This window comes from Ailuropoda melanoleuca, chromosome 10, assembly GCF_002007445.2.
Source record: "Ailuropoda melanoleuca isolate Jingjing chromosome 10, ASM200744v2, whole genome shotgun sequence".
Taxonomy (NCBI): Eukaryota; Metazoa; Chordata; class Mammalia; order Carnivora; family Ursidae; genus Ailuropoda; species Ailuropoda melanoleuca.
The window spans coordinates 77,277,632-77,304,894 of NC_048227.1; the positions used below are offsets into that span (position 1 = coordinate 77,277,632).

The following is a 27,263-nucleotide window of genomic DNA, read 5'->3' on the forward strand; positions in this document are numbered from 1 at the left end:
TAATTTGGTTGCATGTAGAGCGAGCGTTCCTCTTCTCGACACATAAGCACTGTTCACAGTGGTGTGCCCCTCCACGTCCCTTCAGTGCGTATCCGAACACATGTTCTGTATGGGCGACATAAACAGGATCTCACTCTGTATTTCTGTTCTAAAAATCTCAAAAACATGATGTAAATAGGGGCGCCCGGGTGGCTGGGTTGGTTGGGCATCAGACTCGTGGTTTTGGCTCAGGTCATGATCTCAGGGTCGTGAGATCCAGCCCTGCGTCAGGCTCCATGCTCAGTGTGGAGTCTGCTTGAGATTCTCGCTCTCCCTCGGCCCCTCCCCGACCTGTAAAGTAAATAAATAAATCTTTAAAAAATATGATGTAAATATTTTTCCTCATTAGTACATACTCACTGTTTTAAGTATCGGTATTATATTCTGTCGTAAAGATGTAGCATGATTGCCTTAGCCAGTCTTCTCGTGATGAACCCGTAAGTGATTTCCAAGCTTTGGCCATTGCCGTAGCATTGAACGCACGTTTTGTGGATCCTTCCGCAAGTCTGTCTTTCTTTCTTTTTTTAAGATTTTATTTATTTATTAGACAGAGACAGAGACAGCCAGCGAGAGAAGGAACACAAGCAGGGGGAGTGGGAGAGGAAGAAGCAGGCTCATAGCGGAGGAGCCTGATGTGGGACTCGATCCCATAACGCCGGGATCACGCCCTGAGCCGAAGGCAGACGCTTAACCACCGAGCCACCCAGGCGCCCCTCCGCAAGTCTTTCTCAAGGATGTAGTCATGGAAGTGAAATGGTGGGGGGAAGGTGGGGACAAAGGGAATGGACACTTAACCTTTTGAAAGTCACTCCCAAACTAACTGCAGGGAAGTATCAATGTGTCCTCTCACTGACAGCTTACTGGGGTTTATTTTCTTTACACCCCACCAGTAATGGGCATAATCAATCCCTCTTTTTCTTTTTTATCAATTAGTAAGTGAAGGTCTATCTGTACTTTTGAAATTGCTTTAGTCGGCATTTCTTTCTTTCCTGTTGGGTTGCTTTTTTCCTTTGCTACCTGGACATTTGTACTTTTTCCTTCTGTGACTGGACTATGAATGTCTTTTGTCCATTTTTCTCTCAGATTGCCCTCTCTCACAGGAAATTACCAGTGAAGCAAACCATTATAAAGTGTAACAGATATCTGAAGCTAAAAATATCTCAGGCATGACCCCCACATACACTACTCTTGTAGAAAGTGGAGATATACACATATGGTGTTTTTAGAAACATGGTTCCATCCTTTGCTGCTGTTAGGTTAAACCTCCCTTGAAAGCATTTTCCGCTACACACTCTTTCCAGTTGTTTTTTTTTCTTCTATTCCTGACATCGTATGCAGTTTATCATTCTTCTCGATTTTCCCCTCTCAGCTAGTTTAATCAGTCAGATCAGTCAGGATTTATAGATGATCTGGAAACCCTAGCATCCCCAGCAGGACAATTCCTGACCTTATGTAATAGTTTTTTAAAAGATGATATGGAAAGAAGTAAGGATTTTAAAGAAAATATATAGAACTGATTCACGGTTTCAGGTAGTTAACATTGCATTAATAATCCATACTCCCTCACCCCAGAACATGGTTCTTCTTCTCTTCCTCCACTGTACCCACCTTTCTTTCTTCCGTCTTATCTATCCTTTGCCCTTCCCCTCCTCTTTCCTTCTACCTCCTCTGTGTCCCTATCCAGCAGCAGCTCTGACATAATAAATTTTGTCTCCTAGAATCTAAGTAAAAACCCTACATAAAATAGTCATTGACTGGTACTTCCTCAGTGGTGAAACCATAGGCACTCCCATTAAATCCAGGAGCCAGGCGAGGATGGCCACACCTCCTTATTGTTGACTTGTTTACCTTAGCTGTCCAGGTCCTAGGTGGTACAGTTAGAAAATACCAATTGTAGGGGCATCTGGATGGCTCAGTCAGTTAAGCATCTCCCTTTGGCTCAGGTTATGATCTCCAGGTCCTGGGATTGAGTCCCACATCAGGCTCCTTGCTCAGCAAGGAGTCTGCTTCTCTCTCTCTCTCTCTCCCTCTGCCCCTCCCCACTACTCATTATCTCTCTCTTTCTCTCAAATAAATAAATAAAATCTTTTTTAAAAAAAGAAAATGCCAATTGTAGGTTTAAAATGGGAAAGAGGAGGCAAAAATATATCTGGATGATGTAATTGTCCTTCTAGGACACCTAAGAGAATGAACTAAAAACTTTTTTTTAACAGTCAGCAAGTTCAGTAGGCAGCTTAGTAAATGCACAAAAATCCAGTAGCCTTCCTACATCCAAATGGCAACCAGTTGAAGACAGAGATGGTAGTGACAGAAAACACACTGCTATACAGTGGAAACTCAGTGACAATATACCCAAGAAGCATAAAGTAACAAGAAATGAGAAAGATCTGTGTTAAAAAAAAAAAAAACAACTATGACCATAAAATAAAACTTTTGGATAAAATGCTGCTGTGGTATGACAGTGTCAGTTCTCCCTATATTTATGTAGAGATCCAGCAGGATCTCAGTAAAAATGCCAGATTTTTAAAAATCAAATTCTGAAGTTCATAGGCTGCATAAAATGTGTAAGAATAGACAAGAAACTTTTGATGCAGGAGAATGAGAATAAACTAATCTTATCAGGTATCGAAATATGTATTTTAATATGAATAGTAATCAAATCAGTTTGGTTCAGGCAAATTAATAGATTAATGGAACAGAATGGTCAACCTTAATATTGACCAAAATGCATATGAGATTTGGTACATAGTACAACTATAAGAAATTAATATGCAGTGAAAGTAGCATTTTGAAGCAAGGGAGGAGAAATTTATTTCTGGTAAATGAGTTAGATCCCTACCTGTATTCTTATACACACACACACACACAAATCCAGATACATGAGAAAATTAAAATATAAGAGAATTAGAACATAAAATTGCTGGAAGAAAACATGGGAGAATTTTTTTTTAAGATTTATTTATTTACCTGAGAGAGAGAGCGTGCATGTGCACATGACCACGCAAGTGTGAGGGGGGAGGGGCAGAGCAGACTCTGCATTGAGCGTGAAGCCCACTGCAGGGCCCAATCCCACGACCCCAAGACCATGACCTGAGCCAAAATCAAGAGTCGGATGCCCAACCAACTGTGCCCCCCAGGTGCCCCAACATGGGAGAATTTTTAACCTTCCATTGAAGAAGATCTTTCTAATGATTCTATGAAGCCATTAATCAACACACTGATAAGGCTGACCATATATAATTGAAATTTTCTGTTTGATAAAGAATACAGTAAAAAAAGAAGCAAAAAATATAAATTAAATGTGTTTACCAGGCATATCCCTACGAGAGAGCTGATTTCTTCAATATGTAAAGAGTTCGCATAAATCAATTTTAAGAAACCAAATGAGAAAACATTCTTCCCACATCTTAAAGAGCTACAAGAAATCCAACACTCTGCTGACCTCTAGGAGGGAACTAGGGAAAGCAGGGGTGGCGGTACTTACTCTTCACCTTGTATTGCTGGATTTTTACCTTGAGCACAAGTAGCTTCCACACAGAGGGGAGGGAAGATGGGGGAGGGGAAAGGAAGGGAGAAGGACAGACTGACTAACAAAATTTTCTTTAAATTGCAAGTCTAAACTGTTTTCCTTGATTCACCTTGCCGCCACTAGCCTGTACAAGTAGGAGAAAAGATGAGGAAAACGAAAATAGAAATAGTCACATGCACCCCCCTGCCTCTTTTACTGGAGCTTCCCTAAAGAGTCTGTTCCTTAATGCTAAAGGACTTTTATATTTCCAAGCTGAAGAGATTCATTTTTGTGACTGGCGAGGAGTTTGGTCTTGCCCTCTCTCATGAGGCCACCTCTCACACCTCTTCCTCCCTTGTCTAAAGGGCAGTCCTACTCCAGTTGCACTTAGGGGGAAAAAGAAATTCTCTAGTGGAAATGATGAGGTTCAAATTATTTCCTAACATGTTCCTAGGGTTTTACAAATGCTTCATGGCAGCCTTGAGCTACCATGGTTTGGAAAGCCTTATAAGAAACTTGATGTATGGTATGTTACTGTGGATTAAAAGATGACACAGCTGATTGCTAATTTCAATGGTGTTTTGCTCTGGTGAGAAATGGTTCCTCATCTGCAGTAGAGAAGAAAGGAAGATGTTTGGCGTCCTTACCAGTATTGGCCCAGCTTCATTACCTACAGAGCTGGTGGACTTACAGAAGACATTGCCAGAAAGTGGAGATGGTAGAATTGAAATTACTACCAAGCTTCAGCCCACCCCTTGTCTTGTAGGAATGTCAACAGTGTGTTTGGGACTTTCTAGGCATTTAAAGTCACTGGAAAGGATATTAATACTGGAGTCTCCCTTACCAATGTTGTCTCCAAAAACGTTGCCACTGTACCTCTAAGCGAAGTTACTGTAGATATTCTTCTGGCAAAGAGAAATCCGTACTCAAAGTGCAGCCTGGGGTTTTAAGTGTTTCAACTCTTTATCCGGGAATATCTCAGCTAATCTCCTGCATTTTAGTAAATCTGTGACTTATTGAGCAATAGCTTCTGTGCATCCATTTCAAGTCGACTTCCTGCCTGGAAACGCCGTGAACGGGGAGTGTGGTAGTCATTGTAAGTGCTTGTCCAGATTTGAAGAATTGGGTACAAGGCAGGAATCATATTTCTACTTTGAGGGAAATAGGCTTCTAATTTCTTCTGTTCCTGCGGAAAATGTTTCCCACTGGGTCTCAGCAGGGTTTTGTCTAACAGCTCATTATGGATCTGTTATTCGGCCTCCTGAAGACTTCTGTGTTCTGTGAGCTTCATGGCTTTTAGTCCTGGGAGAGCAGTTGTTCTGTGTCATTGTTACACAGTCTGTAATTGGTTTGGGCCCATATTTTACAGTTTGCCAGGCTGGCTTCAGTAACAAAGAACACGTATAGATTTCCAAGCCCATTCTGTGTTCTAGCATTTTCTGCATGCGTAGGATGTACTCAACCATAAAGTGGTATTTTATATTTAAGGACTTGAGTATCATTCTGCTAATTATAAAAAATTCTGTATCTCCCTTTGGTTCCAGCACTCATGCAGCTGTGGAATTATATTGAATATTAAGGTACCCTTCTCCCCAGACAGATCAGCAAAGGTCTTCCGGGTGTACACAAAATCATAGCTTAAACCTCTTGTCACAAAATTAACATTTTGCAGTTTTCACTTTATATCACCCTTATGGCAAATTCTCTAGTCCCTGTATCCCCAAGCCCCATATTCCTCTTCATTTTCAGTCTGTTTTATGCCCAAGGGTCCCAATAGAAGCAGAACGGTGCTTACAGAATTGATCAGATACTCGTGTGTTTGGTTCAACTGCATCATTAAGATAAGTAAAAATATCAGATGAACTGGCTTGGGTTTTCCTACTTAATTTTTATTATTGCTTTTATTTTTTTGTCTCAAGACAGGTCTCCAAATCTGAAGAAATAGAATTAAAAAGAAAGGCATGCTTTATATAATCCCTCACCTGCCTCTTTTATATTAACACAGCTCTTCTTCATAACTACCAAATTATTAATGCTTCTGACACTAAAATACACAGTCTCCATTCAGATAGTTTTGGCTCTAAGTCCTAGTTCAAATTTGCAATCATAATTTCCTCTCCACGCACAGTGAGCCATCTTTAATTATTTCACTTAGTATATTAAAAGATATTTTGGTTTGCCTAGCAGAACAATGAAAGAGTTAATGGTACTGAGCAATGAAGAGTTAATAAAAATAGCTATTGTTTATGGAGAATTTACTACAATCCACACTACAGTAAACATTTCATAGATATTACTTCATTTTATCCTTAACATGACCTTACAATAGACACAGTTAACGTCACTAACGTAGACCTTAGTTCCCAGATACTGAGTTATGCTTCGTGTTCAATATTTCCTTTGCTCTACAACAACCTTACAGGTACGGTTTCTATCCCCATTTTACAGATGAGGACACCGAGGCTCCAGGAAGTTGAGTCAATTTTTCAATTGTGGCTATTAAGTGGTGTGGAGGAATCCAAGCCCTTCCCACCTGGTCTTCTGCCTCCAGTGCACTATATACTGTGTATTAAAGAAGGTTTTTGCCATTTTACAGATACAAGAACTGAGATAAGAATTTAGAACAACTTGTCCAAGGGGTGCCTGGGTGGCTCAGTCAGTTAAGCATCTGACTCTTCATTTTGCCTCAGGACATGATCTCAGGGTCGTGAGATCGAGCCTTGTGCCAGTCTCCGTGCTTGCTGCGGAGTGTGCTGGAGATTCTCTCCTTCTCCCTCTGCCCTTCCCCCTGCTTGCCCACTCACGCACTCTCTCTCTCTCTCTCTAAAATAAATGAATAAATCTTAAACAAACAAACAAAACAAAAAACCACACTTGTCCAAGGTTGCCTGGCTATCAGGTTTCTGTGATTCCAGTGTCCATGTGCAAAACCATTATGTTACACATTAAAAAATGATTTCTACTCTATTCTAATTTTTTAAACTTTAATACAATTGAACTATTAGTCACCCATTGGCATTTTCTCTTCCAACTCTGTTAAAGATATAGATTAAAAATCCCAGTCTGAAAGTTTAAAATGTCTCTACTGGGAAGAAAGTCCTAAAACTATTCTAGCTTGAACAGAAAATATTTCCATCTGTCACATTTGTGAATACCACATGGGGTTTCTATATAATGTTTTTGTTTGGTCCTGAAGGCACAGATTAATTTTTACTTCCTTTTGGCAGATAGCCTCACATTCTGGTGAATTTTTAAAACCTGAGATAAGAATAAAAACTCAAACACAGAAGTAAGATAATATCAAATATATTTAGGACGATAAGCATCCTTCAGCTGAGAAGATGCAGAAAAACCATATTGTGAGGACCGTTGTAAAACAGGGAGGAACACAAGTGAATTCGAATCTGTTTGCATGGCAGACTCCTACAGATACGCCAAGCCTCCACTGCTGCTGCTTCTTGGAGCCCCACCCCCACCCCAGTTCCTCCAGACAGTGTGGTAGAGCGCTGTCCAGTGTAAGTCTATCATCGGAGCAATTAGTTCATTTCATTTTAAAGATGTACTCTACTGCTCTCCGACTGGACTCCATACTTCTTGAAACCAAGGACCGGGTGTTATTTACGCAGTGCCCTGGTCTCCAGCACACTTCAGTCATAGGCTGGCATTCTGCAAGTCAATTTATGGTCAACAGAGAAACTTGCTGAGCATTTATCACATTCCCGGCATTCTGTGAGGCATGGGGATAGCCTGAAAACAATAGGAAGAGGAATATTGGACCAAGAATGAACTGGGCCTGGGAGTCTGCAAACTTGAATTCCATTCCTGTTCTTTCTGCTGCTTCACTGTTGGACCTTAGACAGCCCTTAGTTGGTTAAAGGAATGTCTGATTCAAAGACTTCTGACGTCTCTCAACTCTGCAAGTATGCTTACTCTTTATCTCAGATGGGAGTGTGTGGATGCATCTGGAACCACATCTGACGTGTGGGAGGCGCACACTGTGGTCAGAACAGTAGGTCAGTGTGGTCAGAAGAGGACATACGAATACAGGAATAAGCTTCCCTGAGGATGCGAATCCTAGGTGTGGATGAATGCCACGAAGAGCCAGTTCCACAGTGTGCTTAAGCTTGTCATGTGGGTGAAGGACACCAGGCTTTTAAAATGATTAGCAGAGCAAGAGTAGGAGAGTTATGCCTCACGGTGAGACATCATAGCGTGGGGTTAATATATGATATGCAAAGCAGAGATCTGCTCAGTCAAGGAGAAAGAGCTTTTGGCAGAGAGGGTAGAGTAAGCCTGGTCCAGAGGGAAGATGAGCTGCAGGTAGGCGAGTAGACAAGAACGGGGTGCGGGAGTGAGTGCAAGAGTCTACACCTGTAGGCAGAAGGTAGCCACCGAGATTGCGTCCCTCCTGATGATTTCTGAGATCTACAATGAGTGGGTAAGATGATGAGGGCCCAGAGACAGCCCAGCAGGAAGCTGGTCTGCACAGTGAGGAAGAAGGTGCACGTGTAAATCGTAAGCTGGTCGTCTTGATAGCTGTGACTAGCAATGCTGTGGCTGCTTTACGAGCCCTGGGAATGGAAAATAGGCTGACGAATATGTAGCTAAAAGTTAACCCAAACTAATTTTTTTTTTTTTTGGTTGTCAACAGATGACGATTGTATTCGTACCTGTCTTTTAGTTTGACCTCTGACAAAAGCATGATACCTCTTTGGAGAATATGGAAAATGAGTGCGGCTGACCCTCTAGTTAGGTTTATTTATAACTAGTCAAATGGCCTCCCCAAAAAGCTGGTTGCTGATCATTGTATTCTTGAGGCCAGAAAACCTATTTTGAGTCTTGTGCTGTAACCGCAATACCAGATTTCGGCGTTTACTAATTATACGAGAGACTAGCCACACAAGCCAACAGCACCCACGTAGGAGGAGGTCTCTATTGGAGTACCACAGGGCTTCCTTCAAGTTCCAAAAGTTTAGGTAAAGCTTTGGATCCGGAGAGATTGGGAAGCACAGTCTGTGCCCAAGTTAACAGAATGAAATTCAGTAAAATTCTTCCCTTGGATCTTTAAGGAAAAAGTCCCAGCCCTGCCCTGGGACGGTAGAGCAGACACACAGTGAAACAAGTGTTGGATGGAGGGGATGTGGCTTTGCAGCATAAATTAAAAAAAAAAAAAAAGATTTAGGCTGCTTTCGCATAGACTGAACACCATAAACCAAGTTGACATTGCGGTTTGGGGGGGCAGAGCCCTGTGCAAGTACCCCCTCCACGTTTTCAGTTCCCCAGGCTTCTTATCGCAGAACTGCCAATTAGCATCTTTCTGTTGTTCCCAGTGTCAGTCTCTCATCACTGCTTCAGTCTACAAGTTGAGATTAATTTTCCTAAGATTATAACAACAGTACTTGTGTCCTACTCCGACCCCATCACATATGAACAGAATATTCAGGGACTTGAGAGTGACACCTGCTACCTTCCAAGACCTGGCCTTCCCTTTCCTCTCGAGCCTTACCTGGTTTCCTCCCTCAGTGCTGAGCCGGGGGCTAGAGGCAGAGCAGGGCTCTGGGTTTCAGCCTTGCCTTCTCCTGACCTTACCTGAAATACTATTCATTCGACTTTTCACTGTGATGAAAGTTGCTTTCACCTGCAGGACGCTGCTGTTCAAGTCCTCCATAATAGCAACTTTCATCCTAGGGGTATTAATTCTGTTTTACAGAGATAGACCAGCTCCTACACTGGGGTTCAAGTTCTTTGAAGCGGTGCCTGTGTTTAAGCACCTTTGCTTTCCCCTCCGGGTCACTTTGGGCCTAGTCAGAACAACAGATCACTGAGGAAGGACATTGGCACCTACCCTGAGCCTGCTGATTCTTGAGAGCCCTGGTGCCCCTGTCTGGGCCTGGCCAGGGCAGCCTGACTGAAGAAGCCATGGGATCCTTTCATTTCCCCCTACCATGTTCTTTATTTCTAAACTCCACCCGGACTCTTTTCTCCTTCCATTTGCTGTAAGTTTTCACACAGACTGCCCTTGCTTTTCCTTCCTGTCTAGTCTAATCTACTTGCTTGCACACAAAGCCCACTCATTGTCACATTTTTTCTGCCTTCCTATCCTGTTCCATTTTTCTCAAATCTGATTTTTTCTTCCAGCCCCCTCTCCTCTGTCAGCCTCCGGAATGGAGAGTAGCAATGCTAGCAGAAATGTTTTAACAAATGGAGGTGGACTCGGATTCAATATGGAATGGTAGTTCACGGTGGTGGCTTTCAAACCAGATGGAAGCCTTTGCCTTATTTTCATTCTGTTCAGAAGGATCGCAAACTAAATCCTCATCCCACCACATGGAAATAACTGAGTTAGATGGCTTCTAGCTCATCAAATTGTTTTGTTCAAACATTTGAAACTGTCTTGGGATCAAGAAAACACAGGCTGACACTAAGCTCCGTGGTAGCCAAGGTTGAGGAGAAGTTCTGAACTGAAGAATGTATGCTTTGATGACTTTCATAGACTTAATGCTATGGGTTACAATATAGCTTGTTCTTCCAGCATTAAACTATTTTAATCCTAGTTGTAATTCCAGTGAAGGCTGGATTTACTCAGCAGCTTGTTCAACTAGCTTAAAATGTAGATACCATCCACAACCCTGGTTATTTAACCTCAATTCAGAAACCATAAATAGTGATTCAAAAGGAGAGCTCAATTTCACAAGATGAGATTTGATGCTGCGAAGAAACCCTCTCAAAAATTTGCCAGAGACCTTGTGAGTCCTAAAATATCCTCTGTTTCCTACCATCCAGATCTGGCAGCTTGAGAACTATTCTTACAAATAATGACAAATATTTTACCAACTCACAACATGTTGCTTTTTGTTTTGGTATTAATTTTGTTTGTTCATATTTTTCACTAGGAAAGTTAGTATAGTAAAGTGATGGTCATCCAACAAATCTCAGGAAAAGAATTACTCTCTTAGTGAACATTTTAGCATAAGTTTCTCGAACACTGGCTATGTGCAAGTTATTTTATTGAATGTTTTTGGTAATGAAAATATGAATTGAACTTGATGTTTGACCACAAGAATTGAAAGAACTGAGCCTTTATAATGAAACAAGTGCCATAGAATACTTGCTAAAATGCACTGAGAAATGATGGCTCGGATGGAATTTGCTGAATGAGTCAAAGAAGGCTTTCTAAAGGAAGTGGGGTACGAGCTTTGATGACTAGCCAGATGTTAATATGTGCAACGTGGTGTGGAGGGTAAGGGGGACTCTAGATGAATGAAACGTTATTAACAAAGTCACAGAAATAGTACAGAATGAAGTACAGGGAACATCGTTAGGGTTTAGTTTTATGTAAATGAAAGGGAGCAGTTAGAGAGAAAGCTAAATCCCCTGGGCCTGAAATCCCAGATTTAACTCTGCCAGGTAATGGGGAATGCTTTATCCATGATTCCACTCTTTAAACAATTTCAGAGCTGTGTTTGAGGATAATTAATCAGATAATTAATCTGTCCTCAGCGTGTAAGCTCAACTGGAGGAAGAGAAATTGGAGTTTGGAAGGCGGGCTGGGAGGTTATTATAATGGTCTAGGAAGAGGTACTGCTCGCTGCCCTGGGCGGGGAGGGGTAGGATTGGAATGGAGGGTAGAACTGAAAGACATCAGATAGTGAACGTTTCTAGGATTTAGAACCTGATGGGGAGATGAAAGAAGGAAGAAAGGAAGGAGTTAAAGGTAATTATGAAGAGTCAAACCTAAGAAGTGACACATTAAGGAAGTCAGACAAACAGTACTGGGGGAGGTGAGTTCAGCTTTGCTAGCGGTGCGTGATTGTACATGTGCCCCCGGTGGCGAGGTGGAGAGGTGAAATGGGAGCTCGGTCTACAGTCTGAAAGACAGGCTTGGGGTTCATTAGCACAGATGTAATGGTGGCGGGTAAGAGCGCATATGAATGCCAAGGGGGCTATAAAGAGACAGTCAAAGATAGGCCTCTCAGGAAGGTGGTCTACGTGTAGGTGAGCGACGATGAGCCAAAATTGAAGCAGTAAGTGAGGTCAGGGAAGAGCCAGACTTAGGGTCATAAAAGACTGGAGAAGAGAGAGTTTCAAGGAAAGAGGGGTCAGCAGTGTTCATGGACACAGAGAAATAAGGAGGTGGAGAATGGAGAGGGGGAATGAAATGTGGGAGTTAAGAGTTCACTGGTGACTTTCACAAGAGTGGATTTTAAACTGTGAGTGGCTGGAATGTATTCTCTTTGTGAGTCTAGGGTTTGATGGTGTGGGGCCTATTAAGTGCTCCAGATTTTCCCATTTCTTTTTTTTTTTTTTAAAGATTTTATTTATTTATTTGACAGAGATAGAGACAGCCAGTGAGAGAGGAAACACAAAGGGGGAGTGGGAGAGGAAGAAGCAGGCTCATAGCAGAGGAGCCTGACGTGGGGCTTGATCCCATAACGCCGGGATCAGGCCCTGATCTGAAGGCAGACGCTTAACCGCTGTGCCATCCAGGCGCCCCTCCCATTTCTTTAAAATAACACACATAATGAAAGATGGCACGTGTGTGTGTGTGTGTGAGAGAGAGAGAGAGAGAGAAACTTGTGACCAGGGACTTTCTTATATAAGTGAAAAATTATTTAAGTAAAATATACCTTCAGCTCACGTTTCATTAATAATAGAGACATCAGTTCAGCCAATAAAGGAAATCTCCAGGATTTTACATTATTCAATAAACAAAACTTCTACACAAACTATGTCAATTAAAAAGATATTCTTCTGCCCCTTTTCATTATATGAAACAACAAAAGCAAAAACATATAAATAATTGTTGAACTGATGAGCGTGTCCTGGAACGTATTAGATCATCATCTTTTTTCCTTCTTTTCAGAGCAAAAGACTGAGCTATGATAGCAACCGGTGGAGTGATAACCGGCCTGGCCGCCTTGAAAAGGCAAGACTCGTCCAGGTCGCAGCATCATGTCAGCCTCAGCCCATCGCCTACTGCCCAAGAGAAGAAACCCGTCCGGCGGCGGCCTCAGGCCGATGTCGTGGTGGTTCGAGGCAAAATCCGGCTTTATTCCCCATCTGGTTTCTTCCTCATTTTAGGAGTGCTTATCTCCATTGTAGGAATTGCCATGGCGGTCCTTGGATATTGGCCCCAAAAAGAACATTTTATTGATGCTGAGACGACCCTGTCAACCAACGAGACTCAGGTCATTCGGAACCAAGGTGGCGTGGTGGTCCGCTTCTTTGAGCAACATTTGCATTCTGATAAAATGAAAATGCTTGGCCCTTTCACCATGGGGATTGGCATTTTCATTTTCATTTGTGCTAATGCCATTCTTCATGAGAACCGTGACAAAGAAACCAAAATCATACACATGAGGGATATCTATTCCACAGTCATCGACATCCACACGCTGAGGATCAAGGAGCAAAAGCATATGAATGGCATCTACACTGGTTTGATGGGAGACACAGAAGTAAAACAGAATGGGAGCTCCTGTGCCTCGAGGCTGGCCGCAAATACCATTGCCTCGTTCTCGGGTTTCAGGAGCAGTTTTCGGATGGACAGCTCTGTTGAGGAAGATGAACTTGCGCTCAACGAAAATAAGAGTTTGGGGCACCTCATGCCACCATTGCTTTCGGACAGCTCCGTCTCTGTCTTTGGCCTCTACCCACCTCCCTCCAAGATGACTGATGATAAGACCAGTGGCCCTAAGAAATGTGAAACCAGATCAATTGTGTCATCGTCCATCAGTGCTTTTACATTGCCTGTGATCAAACTTAATAACTGTGTTATTGATGAGCCCAGTATAGATAACATCACTGAAGACGCCGAGAACCTCAAAAGTAGGTCAAGGAATTTGTCAATGGATTCCCTAGTGGTCCCTTTGCCCAGTGCCGGTGAGTCCTTCCAGCCAGTCAGCACGATGTTCCCAAGGAATAATTCCACTGGGGAGTCATTGTCGAGCCAGTACAAGTCCTCTGTGGCCCTCGGACCCGGGGCCGGACAACTCTTGTCTCCTGGGGCTGCTAGAAGACAGTTTGGGTCCAACACATCTTTGCATTTGCTCTCGTCACATTCAAAATCCTTAGACTTAGACAGGGGTCCCTCCACCCTAACTGTTCAGGCAGAACAACGGAAACACCCAAGTTGGCCTCGGTTGGATCGAAGCAATAGCAAAGGATACATGAAACTAGAGAATAAAGAGGAGCCCATGGAGAGGCTGCTTGTGCCTCAAGCTGCAATCAAAAAAGACTTTACCAATAAGGAGAAGCTTCTCATGATTTCAAGATCTCATAACAATTTGAGTTTTGAACATGATGAGTTTTTGAGTAACAACCTAAAGCGGGGAACTTCTGAAACGAGGTTTTAATGTTCAAAAATATATTATTTTACGAGGCTATATATTTTAAAACTATTTTCACCCTTGTTTCCTTGTTGAAGTATGGGTTATAAGCCTTTTTAATCAAATGGTTTGTAGTGGGTTAGACCTGGTTGCTTAATTCTGTGGTGGAGACGGCTGTATGTTTGGGTTACTTATGATTGCAGGACTTTCTATAATTACACGATTTTATAGTTTCCCTGCCTTCGAAAGTATTATCTCTTTTATCAATATGAACACAGAACTCTTCCATCTATACTAAAGCTCCCTTTCTTTACTTTCAAGTTCTCTCATTGATGGTCATCTGCATAGAACTAAGTGTCTAGTTCGGAAAAGGTAGGGTACCAAAGTGGGGACTCGAAGTACCAAATTTAGGCCCAAGACTCAACATAAGTGTGTAAATGAGCATGAGTACAAATCTTAGGTGTGATTTTCTAAAAACTGCTTTTTTCCCCCCCAAAATTGGTTAAATTATTTAAAAGGAGAAAGATCCAGTTTCTGGGCGAGCTAAATAATGTGAATTGGTGAAACTGGTTTAGTTTTATGTGAGCTAATTGATAGGAATTATTTAAGTTGGTTGTGACTAGTACCCTGAGCTCTGGGTAGGTATATCTTTTTTCATTATTAGTTCTATTTTAGTGGTATTTTATCAAGAAACCATGTATTCAAGAGCCATGGCGGAGAATGCCAGGTATTCTTAGGGGTAAATATCAAAATGCTATTAGCTTGTAACTTTAGATATTCAGAATCAAAATTTCTTTGCAACTAACTTGAAAAAGGAATGAACCAATTTAGTTTGTAGGAATGCTATCTTGAAATAATTATATACATGAAGAAGATGTTGACTAGTCACAAAAATACACTATGGCTTAGTTAGCGCTAACTAGTCTCAGTACCTTTCCTAGCCATCTCTTTATCATCCAGCATCCATTCATTCCCACACCCTTCTTTCCCCTCAAGATTTTTTAGATCCTGTTCTTTGGAAAATAATCAGCTAACCTTGACATTTCTTTTTATCTTTGTGTATCACTAGCTTGGTGATTCAAGAAAATTTAGTCCTTGACAAATTGCCTTGAAATGTACCTTGGCCTGGAAAGCCTTATGAAGACCCCAAAGACTTTCTTATGGTGTAAACATTTTGGGGATTGTAGCTCTCAATTATCGAAGATAACAAATACGAAAATGAATGTTTCCAACAGAAAATGTCATGTTTTCCATTAAGGTAACATTCAGTTGTAAGAACTGCTTAATGGAATACTCAGGAAATTTTACAGGTTCTTCCCAATGTCTAAATGTTTCTGAGCATCAGTATTCATCTGTTGTGGAAGAGGAGAAGGAAGATATATTTCTGTTTGTAGCTCCCCACAATTCCACCTTGTGTTGGCTCACGAGCTTCCCTGAATTGGGTCAATGTTACTTGTTAGAACACCAAGCTTGTGTATTATAATAGAGTGGACTCAATATTTTACTATNTTGTGGCTATTAAGTGGTGTGGAGGAATCCAAGCCCTTCCCACCTGGTCTTCTGCCTCCAGTGCACTATATACTGTGTATTAAAGAAGGTTTTTGCCATTTTACAGATACAAGAACTGAGATAAGAATTTAGAACAACTTGTCCAAGGGGTGCCTGGGTGGCTCAGTCAGTTAAGCATCTGACTCTTCATTTTGCCTCAGGACATGATCTCAGGGTCGTGAGATCGAGCCTTGTGCCAGTCTCCGTGCTTGCTGCGGAGTGTGCTGGAGATTCTCTCCTTCTCCCTCTGCCCTTCCCCCTGCTTGCCCACTCACGCACTCTCTCTCTCTCTCTCTAAAATAAATGAATAAATCTTAAACAAACAAACAAAACAAAAAACCACACTTGTCCAAGGTTGCCTGGCTATCAGGTTTCTGTGATTCCAGTGTCCATGTGCAAAACCATTATGTTACACATTAAAAAATGATTTCTACTCTATTCTAATTTTTTAAACTTTAATACAATTGAACTATTAGTCACCCATTGGCATTTTCTCTTCCAACTCTGTTAAAGATATAGATTAAAAATCCCAGTCTGAAAGTTTAAAATGTCTCTACTGGGAAGAAAGTCCTAAAACTATTCTAGCTTGAACAGAAAATATTTCCATCTGTCACATTTGTGAATACCACATGGGGTTTTTATATAATGTTTTTGTTTGGTCCTGAAGGCACAGATTAATTTTTACTTCCTTTTGGCAGATAGCCTCACATTCTGGTGAATTTTTAAAACCTGAGATAAGAATAAAAACTCAAACACAGAAGTAAGATAATATCAAATATATTTAGGACGATAAGCATCCTTCAGCTGAGAAGATGCAGAAAAACCATATTGTGAGGACCGTTGTAAAACAGGGAGGAACACAAGTGAATTCGAATCTGTTTGCATGGCAGACTCCTACAGATACGCCAAGCCTCCACTGCTGCTGCTTCTTGGAGCCCCACCCCCACCCCAGTTCCTCCAGACAGTGTGGTAGAGCGCTGTCCAGTGTAAGTCTATCATCGGAGCAATTAGTTCATTTCATTTTAAAGATGTACTCTACTGCTCTCCGACTGGACTCCATACTTCTTGAAACCAAGGACCGGGTGTTATTTACGCAGTGCCCTGGTCTCCAGCACACTTCAGTCATAGGCTGGCATTCTGCAAGTCAATTTATGGTCAACAGAGAAACTTGCTGAGCATTTATCACATTCCCGGCATTCTGTGAGGCATGGGGATAGCCTGAAAACAATAGGAAGAGGAATATTGGACCAAGAATGAACTGGGCCTGGGAGTCTGCAAACTTGAATTCCATTCCTGTTCTTTCTGCTGCTTCACTGTTGGACCTTAGACAGCCCTTAGTTGGTTAAAGGAATGTCTGATTCAAAGACTTCTGACGTCTCTCAACTCTGCAAGTATGCTTACTCTTTATCTCAGATGGGAGTGTGTGGATGCATCTGGAACCACATCTGACGTGTGGGAGGCGCACACTGTGGTCAGAACAGTAGGTCAGTGTGGTCAGAAGAGGACATACGAATACAGGAATAAGCTTCCCTGAGGATGCGAATCCTAGGTGTGGATGAATGCCACGAAGAGCCAATTCCACAGTGTGCTTAAGCTTGTCATGTGGGTGAAGGACACCAGGCTTTTAAAATGATTAGCAGAGCAAGAGTAGGAGAGTTATGCCTCACGGTGAGACATCATAGCGTGGGGTTAATATATGATATGCAAAGCAGAGATCTGCTCAGTCAAGGAGAAAGAGCTTTTGGCAGAGAGGGTAGAGTAAGCCTGGTCCAGAGGGAAGATGAGCTGCAGGTAGGCGAGTAGACAAGAACGGGGTGCGGGAGTGAGTGCAAGAGTCTACACCTGTAGGCAGAAGGTAGCCACCGAGATTGCGTCCCTCCTGATGATTTCTGAGATCTACAATGAGTGGGTAAGATGGTGAGGGCCCAGAGACAGCCCAGCAGGAAGCTGGTCTGCACAGTGAGGAAGAAGGTGCACGTGTAAATCGTAAGCTGGTCGTCTTGATAGCTGTGACTAGCAATGCTGTGGCTGCTTTACGAGCCCTGGGAATGGAAAATAGGCTGACGAATATGTAGCTAAAAGTTAACCCAAACTAATTTTTTTTTTTTTTGGTTGTCAACAGATGACGATTGTATTCGTACCTGTCTTTTAGTTTGACCTCTGACAAAAGCATGATACCTCTTTGGAGAATATGGAAAATGAGTGCGGCTGACCCTCTAGTTAGGTTTATTTATAACTAGTCAAATGGCCTCCCCAAAAAGCTGGTTGCTGATCATTGTATTCTTGAGGCCAGAAAACCTATTTTGAGTCTTGTGCTGTAACCGCAATACCAGATTTCGGCGTTTACTAATTATACGAGAGACTAGCCACACAAGCCAACAGCACCCACGTAGGAGGAGGTCTCTATTGGAGTACCACAGGGCTTCCTTCAAGTTCCAAAAGTTTAGGTAAAGCTTTGGATCCGGAGAGATTGGGAAGCACAGTCTGTGCCCAAGTTAACAGAATGAAATTCAGTAAAATTCTTCCCTTGGATCTTTAAGGAAAAAGTCCCAGCCCTGCCCTGGGACGGTAGAGCAGACACACAGTGAAACAAGTGTTGGATGGAGGGGATGTGGCTTTGCAGCATAAATTAAAAAAAAAAAAAAAGATTTAGGCTGCTTTCGCATAGACTGAACACCATAAACCAAGTTAACATTGCGGTTTGGGGGGGCAGAGCCCTGTGCAAGTACCCCCTCCACGTTTTAAATTCCCCAGGCTTCTTATCGCAGAACTGCCAATTAGCATCTTTCTGTTGTTCCCAGTGTCAGTCTCTCATCACTGCTTCAGTCTACAAGTTGAGATTAATTTTCCTAAAATTATAACAACAGTACTTGTGTCCTACTCCGACCCCATCACATATGAACGGAATATTCAGGGACTTGAGAGTGACTCCTGCTACCTTCCAAGACCTGGCCTTCCCTTTCCTCTCGAGCCTTACCTGGTTTCCTCCCTCAGTGCTGAGCCGGGGGCTAGAGGCAGAGCAGGGCTCTGGGTTTCAGCCTTGCCTTCTCCTGACCTTACCTGAAATACTATTCATTCGACTTTTCACTGTGATGAAAGTTGCTTTCACCTGCAGGACGCTGCTGTTCAAGTCCTCCATAATAGCAACTTTCATCCTAGGGGTATTAAGTCTGTTTTACAGAGATAGACCAGCTCCTACACTGGGGTTCAAGTTCTTTGAAGCGGTGCCTGTGTTTAAGCACCTTTGCTTTCCCCTCCGGGTCACTTTGGGCCTAGTCAGAACAACAGATCACTGAGGAAGGACATTGGCACCTACCCTGAGCTTGCTGATTCTTGAGAGCCCTGGTGCCCCTGTCTGGGCCTGGCCAGGGCAGCCTGACTGAAGAAGCCATGGGATCCTTTCATTTCCCCCTACCATGTTCTTTATTTCTAAACTCCACCCGGACTCTTTTCTCCTTCCATTTGCTGTAAGTTTTCACACAGACTGCCCTTGCTTTTCCTTCCTGTCTAGTCTAATCTACTTGCTTGCACACAAAGCCCACTCATTGTCACATTTTTTCTGCCTTCCTATCCTGTTCCATTTTTCTCAAATCTGATTTTTTCTTCCAGCCCCCTCTCCTCTGTCAGCCTCCGGAATGGAGAGTAGCAATGCTAGCAGAAATGTTTTAACAAATGGAGGTGGACTCGGATTCAATATGGAATGGTAGTTCACGGTGGTGGCTTTCAAACCAGATGGAAGCCTTTGCCTTATTTTCATTCTGTTCAGAAGGATCGCAAACTAAATCCTCATCCCACCACATGGAAATAACTGAGTTAGATGGCTTCTAGCTCATCAAATTGTTTTGTTCAAACATTTGAAACTGTCTTGGGATCAAGAAAACACAGGCTGACACTAAGCTCCGTGGTAGCCAAGGTTGAGGAGAAGTTCTGAACTGAAGAATGTATGCTTTGATGACTTTCATAGACTTAATGCTATGGGTTACAATATAGCTTGTTCTTCCAGCATTAAACTATTTTAATCCTAGTTGTAATTCCAGTGAAGGCTGGATTTACTCAGCAGCTTGTTCAACTAGCTTAAAATGTAGATACCATCCACAACCCTGGTTATTTAACCTCAATTCAGAAACCATAAATAGCGATTCAAAAGGAAAGCTCAATTTCACAAGATGAGATTTGATGCTGCGAAGAAACCCTCTCAAAAATTTGCCAGAGACCTTGTGAGTCCTAAAATATCCTCTGTTTCCTACCATCCAGATCTGGCAGCTTGAGAACTATTCTTACAAATAATGACAAATATTTTACCAACTCACAACATGTTGCTTTTTGTTTTGGTATTAATTTTGTTTGTTCATATTTTTCACTAGGAAAGTTAGTATAGTAAAGTGATGGTCATCCAACAAATCTCAGGAAAAGAATTACTCTCTTAGTGAACATTTTAGCATAANATGCTGCTTTTTGTTTTGGTATTAATTTTGTTCGTATTTTTCACTAGGAAAGTTAGTATAGTAAAGTGATGGTCATCCAACAAATCTCAGGAAAAGAAGTACTCTCTTGTTGAACATTTTAGCATATGTTTCTCGAACACTGGCTATGTGCAAGTTATTTTATTGAATGTTTTTGGTAATGAAAATATGAATTGAACTTGATGTCTGACCACAAGAATTGAAAGAACTGAGCCTTTATAATGAAACAAGTGCCATAGAATACTTGCTAAAATGCACTGAGAAATGATGGCTCGGATGGAATTTGCTGAATGAGTCAAAGAAGGCTTTCTAAAGGAAGTGGGGTACGAGCTTTGATGACTAGCCAGATGTTAATATGTGCAACGTGGTGTGGAGGGTAAGGGGGACTCTAGATGAATGAAACGTTATTAACAAAGTCACAGAAATAGTACAGAATGAAGTACAGGGAACATCGTTAGGGTTTAGTTTTATGTAAATGAGAGGGAGCAGTTAGAGAGAAAGCTAAATCCCCTGGGCCTGAAATCCCAGATTTAACTCTGCCAGGTAATGGGGAATGCTTTATCCATGATTCCACTCTTTAAACAATTTCAGAGCTGTGTTTGAGGATAATTAATCAGATAATTAATCTGTCCTCAGCGTGTAAGCTCAACTGGAGGAAGAGAAATTGGAGTTTGGAAGGCGGGCTGGGAGGTTATTATAATGGTCTAGGAAGAGGTACTGCTCGCTGCCCTGGGCGGGGAGGGGTAGGATTGGAATGGAGGGTAGAACTGAAAGACATCAGATAGTGAACGTTTCTAGGATTTAGAACCTGATGGGGAGATGAAAGAAGGAAGAAAGGAAGGAGTTAAAGGTAATTATGAAGAGTCAAACCTAAGAAGTGACACATTAAGGAAGTCAGACAAACAGTACTGGGGGAGGTGAGTTCAGCTTTGCTAGCGGTGCGTGATTGTACATGTGCCCCCGGTGGCGAGGTGGAGAGGTGAAATGGGAGCTCGGTCTACAGTCTGAAAGACAGGCTTGGGGTTCATTAGCACAGATGTAATGGTGGCGGGTAAGAGCGCATATGAATGCCAAGGGGGCTATAAAGAGACAGTCAAAGATAGGCCTCTCAGGAAGGTGGTCTACGTGTAGGTGAGCGACGATGAGCCAAAATTGAAGCAGTAAGTGAGGTCAGGGAAGAGCCAGACTTAGGGTCATAAAAGACTGGAGAAGAGAGAGTTTCAAGGAAAGAGGGGTCAGCAGTGTTCATGGACACAGAGAAATAAGGAGGTGGAGAATGGAGAGGGGGAATGAAATGTGGGAGTTAAGAGTTCACTGGTGACTTTCACAAGAGTGGATTTTAAACTGTGAGTGGCTGGAATGTATTCTCTTTGTGAGTCTAGGGTTTGATGGTGTGGGGCCTATTAAGTGCTCCAGATTTTCCCATTTCTTTTTTTTTTTTTTAAAGATTTTATTTATTTATTTGACAGAGATAGAGACAGCCAGTGAGAGAGGAAACACAAGCAGGGGGAGTGGGAGAGGAAGAAGCAGGCTCATAGCAGAGGAGCCTGACGTGGGGCTTGATCCCATAACGCCGGGATCAGGCCCTGATCTGAAGGCAGACGCTTAACCGCTGTGCCATCCAGGCGCCCCTCCCATTTCTTTAAAATAACACACATAATGAAAGATGGCACGTGTGTGTGTGTGTGTGAGAGAGAGAGAGAGAGAGAAACTTGTGACCAGGGACTTTCTTATATAAGTGAAAAATTATTTAAGTAAAATATACCTTCAGCTCACGTTTCATTAATAATAGAGACATCAGTTCAGCCAATAAAGGAAATCTCCAGGATTTTACATTATTCAATAAACAAAACTTCTACACAAACTATGTCAATTAAAAAGATATTCTTCTGCCCCTTTTCATTATATGAAACAACAAAAGCAAAAACATATAAATAATTGTTGAACTGATGAGCGTGTCCTGGAACGTATTAGATCATCATCTTTTTTCCTTCTTTTCAGAGCAAAAGACTGAGCTATGATAGCAACCGGTGGAGTGATAACCGGCCTGGCCGCCTTGAAAAGGCAAGACTCGTCCAGGTCGCAGCATCATGTCAGCCTCAGCCCATCGCCTACTGCCCAAGAGAAGAAACCCGTCCGGCGGCGGCCTCAGGCCGATGTCGTGGTGGTTCGAGGCAAAATCCGGCTTTATTCCCCATCTGGTTTCTTCCTCATTTTAGGAGTGCTTATCTCCATTGTAGGAATTGCCATGGCGGTCCTTGGATATTGGCCCCAAAAAGAACATTTTATTGATGCTGAGACGACCCTGTCAACCAACGAGACTCAGGTCATTCGGAACCAAGGTGGCGTGGTGGTCCGCTTCTTTGAGCAACATTTGCATTCTGATAAAATGAAAATGCTTGGCCCTTTCACCATGGGGATTGGCATTTTCATTTTCATTTGTGCTAATGCCATTCTTCATGAGAACCGTGACAAGGAAACCAAAATCATACACATGAGGGATATCTATTCCACAGTCATCGACATCCACACGCTGAGGATCAAGGAGCAAAAGCATATGAATGGCATCTACACTGGTTTGATGGGAGACACAGAAGTAAAACAGAATGGGAGCTCCTGTGCCTCGAGGCTGGCCGCAAATACCATTGCCTCGTTCTCGGGTTTCAGGAGCAGTTTTCGGATGGACAGCTCTGTTGAGGAAGATGAACTTGCGCTCAACGAAAATAAGAGTTTGGGGCACCTCATGCCACCATTGCTTTCGGACAGCTCCGTCTCTGTCTTTGGCCTCTACCCACCTCCCTCCAAGATGACTGATGATAAGACCAGTGGCCCTAAGAAATGTGAAACCAGATCAATTGTGTCATCGTCCATCAGTGCTTTTACATTGCCTGTGATCAAACTTAATAACTGTGTTATTGATGAGCCCAGTATAGATAACATCACTGAAGATGCCGAGAACCTCAAAAGTAGGTCAAGGAATTTGTCAATGGATTCCCTAGTGGTCCCTTTGCCCAGTGCCGGTGAGTCCTTCCAGCCAGTCAGCACGATGTTCCCAAGGAATAATTCCACTGGGGAGTCATTGTCGAGCCAGTACAAGTCCTCTGTGGCCCTCGGACCCGGGGCCGGACAACTCTTGTCTCCTGGGGCTGCTAGAAGACAGTTTGGGTCCAACACATCTTTACATTTGCTCTCGTCACATTCAAAATCCTTAGACTTAGACAGGGGTCCCTCCACCCTAACTGTTCAGGCAGAACAACGGAAACACCCAAGTTGGCCTCGGTTGGATCGAAGCAATAGCAAAGGATACATGAAACTAGAGAATAAAGAGGAGCCCATGGAGAGGCTGCTTGTGCCTCAAGCTGCAATCAAAAAAGACTTTACCAATAAGGAGAAGCTTCTCATGATTTCAAGATCTCATAACAATTTGAGTTTTGAACATGATGAGTTTTTGAGTAACAACCTAAAGCGGGGAACTTCTGAAACGAGGTTTTAATGTTCAAAAATATATTATTTTACGAGGCTATATATTTTAAAACTATTTTCACCCTTGTTTCCTTGTTGAAGTATGGGTTATAAGCCTTTTTAATCAAATNCCTTGTTGAAGTATGGGTTATAAGCCTTTTTAATCAAATGGTTTGTAGTGGGTTAGACCTGGTTGCTTAATTCTGTGGTGGAGACGGCTGTATGTTTGGGTTACTTATGAGTGCAGGACTTTCTATAATTACACGATTTTATAGTTTCCCTGCCTTCGAAAGTATTATCTCTTTTATCAATATGAACACAGAACTCTTCCATCTATACTAAAGCTCCCTTTCTTTACTTTCAAGTTCTCTCATTGATGGTCATCTGCATAGAACTAAGTGTCTAGTTCGGAAAAGGTAGGGTACCAAAGTGGGGACTCGAAGTACCAAATTTAGGCCCAAGACTCAACATAAGTGTGTAAATGAGCATGAGTACAAATCTTAGGTGTGATTTTCTAAAAACTGCTTTTTCCCCCCCCAAAATTGGTTAAATTATTTAAAAGGAGAAAGATCCAGTTTCTGGGCGAGCTAAATAATGTGAATTGGTGAAACTGGTTTAGTTTTATGTGAGCTAATTGATAGGAATTATTTAAGTTGGTTGTGACTAGTACCCTGAGCTCTGGGTAGGTATATCTTTTTTCATTATTAGTTCTATTTTAGTGGTATTTTATCAAGAAACCATGTATTCAAGAGCCATGGCGGAGAATGCCAGGTATTCTTAGGGGTAAATATCAAAATGCTATTAGCTTGTAACTTTAGATATTCAGAATCAAAATTTCTTTGCAACTAACTTGAAAAAGGAATGAACCAATTTAGTTTGTAGGAATGCTATCTTGAAATAATTATATACATGAAGAAGATGTTGACTAGTCACAAAAATACACTATGGGTTAGTTAGCGCTAACTAGTCTCAGTACCTTTCCTAGCCATCTCTTTATCATCCAGCATCCATTCATTCCCACACCCTTCTTTCCCCTCAAGATTTTTTAGATCCTGTTCTTTGGAAAATAATCAGCTAACCTTGACATTTCTTTTTATCTTTGTGTATCACTAGCTTGGTGATTCAAGAAAATTTAGTCCTTGACAAATTGCCTTGAAATGTACCTTGGCCTGGAAAGCCTTATGAAGACCCCAAAGACTTTCTTATGGTGTAAACATTTTGGGGATTGTAGCTCTCAATTATCGAAGATAACAAATACGAAAATGAATGTTTCCAACAGAAAATGTCATGTTTTCCATTAAGGTAACATTCAGTTGTAAGAACTGCTTAATGGAATACTCAGGAAATTTTACAGGTTCTTCCCAATGTCTAAATGTTTCTGAGCATCAGTATTCATCTGTTGTGGAAGAGGAGAAGGAAGATATATTTCTGTTTGTAGCTCCCCACAATTCCACCTTGTGTTGGCTCACGAGCTTCCCTGAATTGGGTCAATGTTACTTGTTAGAACACCAAGCTTGTGTATTATAATAGAGTGGACTCAATATTTTACTATAAAGCATTTAATAAACTTCTGTTCTTAATAGAAATTTGTGTTCTGCCTACATTTGCTATTATTTTTTAAATAAAATATGCAATTCTGTTTAAAGTATTTTTTTCAAACTTTCAACATCTATTCTACTGAAGGTGCTTGATACTCTAGTATGTGTATTGGGTTCTCTGGCTTTCTTATTTTGCTTCTGTTAAAGAGCTAGGTCTATCCACCAATTGAATTAGGCTATTTTCATATTTGTTCTCCTTGTGTGATGATTAATTTTATGTGTCAACTTGACTAGACTAAGGGATGCCCAGATTTCTAGGTGTGCTAGTAAAGAGATTCACATTAGACTCCATCAACTTACCACCAGTGCAGGTAGGCATCATGTGATCTGTTGAGGGATTGAATAGAACAAAAGACAGAAGAAAGGGCAATCTCTTCTTTGTGCTTGAGCTGGAACATCTATCTTCCTGCCCTCAGACATTGTTACTCCTACTTCTTGGGCCTTTGGACTTGGACTGAGGTTTATTCCATTGGCTTCCCNTACTTCTTGGGCCTTTGGACTTGGACTGAGGTTTATTCCATTGGTTCTTAGGCCTTCAGGTTGGGACTGGAACTACATCACTACCTTTTCTGGGCCTCTCTAGTTTGCAGATGGCAGATCATGGGATTTCTTGGCCTCCACAATTATGTGAGCCAATACTTCATAATAAATCTCTCTACATCTATCATCTATCTATCTATCTATCTATCTATCTATCTATCTATCTATCATCTATCTATCTATCTATCTATCTATCTATCTATCCATCCATCTCTGTCCTATTGGCTCAANATTTCTTGGCCTCCACAATTATGTGAGCCAATACTTCATAATAAATCTCTCTACATCTATCATCTATCTATCTATCTATCTATCTATCTATCTATCTATCTATCATCATCTATCTCTGTCCTATTGGCTCAGTTTTTCTGGAGAGCCCTGACTAATACACTTGGGATCATTTTCACTTAAAATTTCATTGGCTTTCAGGTATATAGTGCCTAGCAAATGTCAGTGATACTCCCAAGTTTGAAAACAGTGACTCTGAAAACCCCTGATGTGACAGATGACTAAAGCCATGTAATTTGCTCAGTTCACCCCCAAAAGAGCTGTAGCAATTTGAAATGGATTAAACAGCATGGGTCTTGGAGGATCCAAATAAAGGAATTGGGGCTCAAAACAGTGACTGCTGCTCACCCTTCTCTTCATCAAAAAGTCTGAGGTTTTTATTTCCCAAACAAGTCAACTTTATGAAATGATTAACTTTATTTTAAGTTAATCAGACACACGTTGCTAATAAAGCTTCAGATGAATAGGAGACAGTGGATGTTACCATGTTGATTTGATGCAATTCTACCCCAAAACAATGAAACGTGGAATTTTAGAGTGCATTTTGTACATTTCCCTTAGGCTTTTATAAATATTTNGCTTCAGATGAATAGGAGACAGTGGATGTTACCATGTTGATTTGATGCAATTCTACCCCAAAACAATGAAACATGGAATTTTAGTTAGAGTGCATTTTATACATTTCCCTTAGGCTTTTATAAATATTGAAAATTACTTAGGAACTCCCATTTCTTCCTTTGGGAAACTTCAGGTATCTGAACTGTGGGCTAGCTGCCTCTAGTCCAAAGAGTTTCTAAAACCTGTGATCTACCTGGGATGTATTAGTTTGCTGGGATTGCCATAACAGAATACCACAAACTGGATGACTTAAACAAGAGAAATTTATTTTCTCATAGATCTAGAGGCTAGAAGTCCAAGATCAAGGTGTTTGGTTTCTCCTGAGGCCTGTCTTCTTGGCTTACAGAAGGCCATCTTTTCCTTATGTCCTCAAGCAACCTTTCTTTGGCATGCACATCTCTGGGTCTCTCTTCTTATGAGAACGCCAGTCCTATTGGATTAGGGCTTTATCCTATGGGCCTTATTTCACTTTCGTCACATTTTTCAAGGTCCTACTTATTTCCAAATATGATGACATTCTGAAGTTAGGACCTCAACATATGAATTTGGAAGGGACACAAGTCTGCCTATACCACGAGGTGTGCCTTTGAGAAGTGGGAGAGCTGAGTGAATGTTCTTAGCCTAGAGCAGGTAAGAAAAACACAGGATGCCCCCCAGTGGCTTTACTACTCCAGCTATGTAGCCTGGAGTAAATCAATCTCTCAATTTCACTTAATTCAATTTTAATTAATTTCTTAATTTCAAGCCTTAGATTCCTCAACTGTTAAGTGAAATGAGTAAGAACACCAACAACAAAGCCCAAACTCTAAAGGCTCGGGGTTCTTGATGCCCTGGGATGAAGACCCACTGCCTGTCACTACCTCCACCGCAG

General features: G+C 41.7%; 2 protein-coding genes across 5 annotated transcripts in view; both read left to right on the forward strand.

The window, feature by feature from the left end:
• LOC100473285 (transmembrane protein 200A) overlaps nucleotides 1–15,374 on the forward strand; it is a 77,020-nt gene extending 61,646 nt beyond the window's left edge. For all 4 annotated transcript variants that reach the window (XM_034669134.1, XM_011230018.3, XM_034669135.1 and 1 more), the window contains one exon: nucleotides 12,411–15,374. In XM_034669134.1, the coding sequence (XP_034525025.1) occupies nucleotides 12,427–13,902 (1,476 nt within the window). In that variant the 5' untranslated portion in view covers nucleotides 12,411–12,426 and the 3' untranslated portion in view covers nucleotides 13,903–15,374. The remainder of the gene's footprint in view (nucleotides 1–12,410) is intronic.
• A 6,516-nt stretch (nucleotides 15,375–21,890) lies between these two features.
• LOC117803991 (transmembrane protein 200A) lies at nucleotides 21,891–23,455 on the forward strand. Its single transcript, XM_034669137.1, has one exon. The coding sequence runs from the start codon at nucleotides 21,904–21,906 to the stop codon at nucleotides 23,377–23,379; it is 1,476 nt and encodes a 491-aa protein (XP_034525028.1). The 5' UTR covers nucleotides 21,891–21,903; the 3' UTR covers nucleotides 23,380–23,455.
• Nucleotides 23,456–27,263: the final 3,808 nt, after the last annotated feature.

Excerpts from the sequence above, each read along its gene's own strand:
- LOC117803991 (XM_034669137.1), top strand. The coding sequence starts at position 21,904 with ATGATAGCAACCGGTGGAGTGATAACCGGCCTGGCCGCCTTGAAAAGG.